Source organism: Tupaia chinensis, unplaced genomic scaffold (genome assembly GCF_000334495.1).
Source record: "Tupaia chinensis unplaced genomic scaffold, TupChi_1.0 Scaffold000201_1, whole genome shotgun sequence".
Lineage (NCBI taxonomy): Eukaryota > Metazoa > Chordata > Mammalia > Scandentia > Tupaiidae > Tupaia > Tupaia belangeri.
Genome location: NW_006159676.1, coordinates 2,901,452 through 2,905,223, shown reverse-complemented (window position 1 = coordinate 2,905,223; position 3,772 = coordinate 2,901,452). Strand labels below are relative to the sequence as shown.

At 54.9% G+C, this 3,772-nt stretch overlaps 1 protein-coding gene across 1 annotated transcript in view; it reads left to right on the top strand.

Moving 5' to 3' along the window:
* The first annotated feature begins 415 nt into the window (after positions 1–415).
* Positions 416–3,772, top strand: part of MVB12A (multivesicular body subunit 12A) — a 10,556-nt gene continuing 7,199 nt past the window's right edge. Inside the window, exons 1-4 of the mRNA XM_027771283.1 lie at positions 416–605; positions 700–798; positions 887–983; positions 2,850–2,976. Coding sequence (XP_027627084.1) covers positions 516–605; positions 700–798; positions 887–983; positions 2,850–2,976 — 413 coding nt within the window. The 5' untranslated portion in view covers positions 416–515. The remainder of the gene's footprint in view (positions 606–699; positions 799–886; positions 984–2,849; positions 2,977–3,772) is intronic.

Here is a 3,772-nt window from a genome sequence, read left to right as displayed (position 1 = left end):
TTTTTGACCACCAGAGAAGAAAGGGAAAGTGAGAAAGCAAGCCACCAGGTCCGGGACTTGAACCATGGTCTGCCAAGTGGGAATCCAGCACCCTTAACCACCACACCGCCTGGGCCCCAGTCTCCATACTATTTACAGATCCCTAAAATTCCCGTTTCTGACACTTTCCCCTTATCCCGCACCCCAACGTCTGGGAACATAGTCCAGTTCTGCAGAAATAAACTCGAGCTGAGATACTTCCGGCGGAAGTAGCTGGGCGTGGGAAAACCCCAGACCTTTTTCCGTAAACGTCCCTCAAGGGCGCACCTAGGCGACGCGTGGGGGCGTGGCTAGGCATCCCCACGCGATTGGCCAGCAGCTCTCCCAGCCTGCGCATACGGCGCTTCCGGGTTCTCTCCGCAATCGCATGGCCTTTTGGGAGTTGTAGTTCCAACTCTGGGGCAAAGGTCTGCGGTCGGGATCAGGCTCGCAGGAGGTCGTAGGTCGTCCCCTGCTTTTGGCGCTGCGCTGGGGAGATGGAGTCAGGGTCCGGGACCGAGTCGGCACCGTTGGCCGGGCTGGCCTGGTCATCGGCTTCGGCACCCCCTCCACGGGGATTCAGTGCGGTGAGTGGCGTCGGAGAGGGCGCGGGGGTGTGGTGGGAGTCGAGGCTCCCGCAGCCAGGTAGGAGTTCGCCACTGACCCAAGTCCTCGTACTAGATCTCCTGCACCGTCGAGGGGACCCCCGCCAGCTTCGGCAAGAGCTTCGCGCAGAAATCGGGTTACTTCCTGTGCCTGAGTCCTCTGGCCAGCCTGGAGGTGAGAGGCGGGACCACCCGGGTACGCTCATGGCTGCAGACCCCGCTGCTGGGCGATCCTCACTGTGTCCACCTCCCATCCACCCTAGAATCCGCAAGAGAATGTCGTGGCCGAGATCCAGGTCGTGATGGACAAGAGTCCCCTCCCGCCAGGCTTCTCCCCGGTCTGCGATCCCCAGGACTCAAGTAAGATCTCCTGCAGGGGCAGGAGGGGTCGGGGGCCTGCAGGGGAGGAGTGAGGAGGGGAGGGTCGTCTGGCGCCTGGGCAGACAAGCTGATGGCAGGGTGGCCTGTGGACTCCTGTCCTAGGGCTTGGCGATGTCCCTAGTGCTCAGTTAAAATGCATGATTAGGGGGCCAGCAGATGGCGTAATGGCTATGTCGCTGGACTCCCATGTAGGCGACCATGGTTCAAGTCCTGGACCTGGTGGCTTAAACTCACACTGCGCGCGTGTGCGTGCGTGCCCAAGATCCCGAGAGGAGAATGGAGGAGAAGGGATTGTGGCGTGGCCATCCCCCCTGGTGGGTGATTTCTCGCTTTCCATCTCTGTGTCTCTCTCTGTCTTTCTGGCCAGCAGACCCGCCCTATAGCAAAAAAACCTCTCCAAAAAAAGAAAAAAAATAGTGTGATCAGGGGGCCAGCAGATGGCGTAATGATTACGTGTCTGGGCTCCCTTGTAGTGCACCGAGGTTCGAGCCCCGACCCAGTGCTTAGAAACTCATGCCAAGCCCGTGTGTGTGCCTGTCCCAAATTCAGAGGGATTGTGGCATGGCCATCCCCCATAGGGGTCATTTCTTGCTTTCCATTTCTCTGGCAAGTCTCCCTAAGGGGGCAAAATATAATGTGTGGGGTGGGGGGACCAGGAGCCCAGCAGGTGGCCTGGCAGTTGAGGCACTGGCTCCCACATGCCTGACTATGGTTCAAGTCCTGGACCTGGCGGCTTGCTTTTTCACTTTCCCGCTGTCTCTCTCTGGCTAAATTAAAAATAGTAATTATTAATCGGTGCAGTCTGTCCTAGACCAAGTTCTGTCTCGCACCCCGAGTACTGTCACTGCTTCTTGCCAGCCCCTGAGTCCGGAGCCAAGCAAAACTACCGAGCAGTTCTCTTTTTCATTTCCAGGGCTTTTGCACACGCCGTTTTCCTCTGCCTCGAGCACCCTGGCCAGCCTCTTTGCCTAGCGCATTCCTCACCCTCCTCAAGGTCTCGGCTTCGCCCTTGCCCACCCCTCCTCTTCTGCCATCCGGCCTGCGCTCGATCCTCCCAGCCCTGAAGCAGCTTCCTATCATGGCTTCTGCTTAAATCTGACTCTGGGGGTATACTCACGGAGACTGGAGGTGACGATATTTGATGTAAAGGCCAGATTGTAAATATCGTCAGCTTTGGCATAATGGTTACATCGCTGGACTCCCACGTAGTCGACGGCGGTTCAAGTCCCAGACCTGGCAGCTTAACACTCAGGCCGGGCGTGTGTGCGTGTGTGCCCAAGATCCCGAGAGGAGAGTGGAGGAGAAGGGATTGCGGCGTGGCTATCCCCCTGGGGGTGATTTCTCGCTTTCTGTCTCTCTGTCTCTCTGGCAAGCGTATGTATGCACCGCATAGCAAAAATCTCTCTCTCAAACAAAAGCAAAACACAGAAAAGCTATACTTAGTTCACGAGCTGGACAAAAGCAGACCTCGAGTGAGATCTGGTTCGTGGCCATCGCTGGCCAACCGCTAGAGGAAGGACTGAGGAAAAGTGGGGTTTGACAGTTCATGGATGGGCACCCAGTTCTGTCTAATGGCCCAGTAACCCACACTGATTGTGGTGTCTTCGCTCACCCCCCACCCCTGCAATGCTCCTTCAGAGCAGCCTGCTCCGATGGCTCCAAAACGTGGCATGGAATCCCCTCCTATAGCTATACCTTTTGTGATTCAACCATCAACCTCCCCCTACTGCCCTGCAATGCCACCCACATGGCTGCCTTAAATGGCACCCTAGACAGTGTTGTCCTGGTGCTCCCTCCCACTCCTGCCTGCTTCCCTCTCTCACTCCTCCACGCCCCCACTCCCAGAGGCCTCCATGTCCAAGAAGAAACGTATGTGTGTGAAGTTGGTGCCCCTGGGGGCTGCGGACACCGCCGTGTTCGACGTCCGGTTGAGTGGGAAGACCAAGACAGTGCCTGGATACCTGCGTGTCGGGTATGGCTGCTCCCAGGCCTCTGGCCTTCCCTCCTCGACTCACCCCGATCTTCTCCTCTGAGCCCTCTCGGTCCCTCAGTCACCTCTCTGGGCCTCAGATTTTTGCATGTTAAAATGGGGGTGGTTAGGGGCCAGCAGTTGGCATAATGGCTATGTCACTGGACTCCCACGTAGTCAACTGCGGTTCGAGTCCCAAACCCGGTGGCTTAAACTCACGCTGGGAGCATGTGCGTGCGTGCCCAAGATCCCGAGAGGAGAATGGAGGAGAAGGGATTGCGGCGTGGCCATCCTCCCTGGGGGGTGATTTCTTGCTTTCTGTCTCTGTCTCTCTTTGTGTCTCCAGTGAACACATGTGCCCTATAGCAAAAATCTTTCTAAAAAAAATAAAATGGGGATAGTTAGGGGCCAGCAGGTGGAGAGGTAGTTAGGGCGGCTGGATTCCCACATGGTCAACTGTGGTTCAAATCCTAGGCCTGGTTGCTTGCTTTTTCACTTTGTCACTCTTTTCTCTCTCTCTGATGAGCATACATGCCCTATAGCAAGTAAAATAATAATAATAATGATAATAATAAATAAAATAAAGTTATTTTATTAAAATTTATTTATTATTATTTTAATTTGATCAGAGACAAGAAGAGAAGGAGAGGGAGCAAGCTGCCGGGTTCAGGACTCGAACCACAGTTGGCCACGTAGCAGTTCAGCACCTTTTTTTTTTTTTTTTAAAGAATTTTTTTCTTTAACTTGTTTTTATTTATTTATTTCAGTTTGACCAGAGAGGGACTCAGAAGGAGGGAGG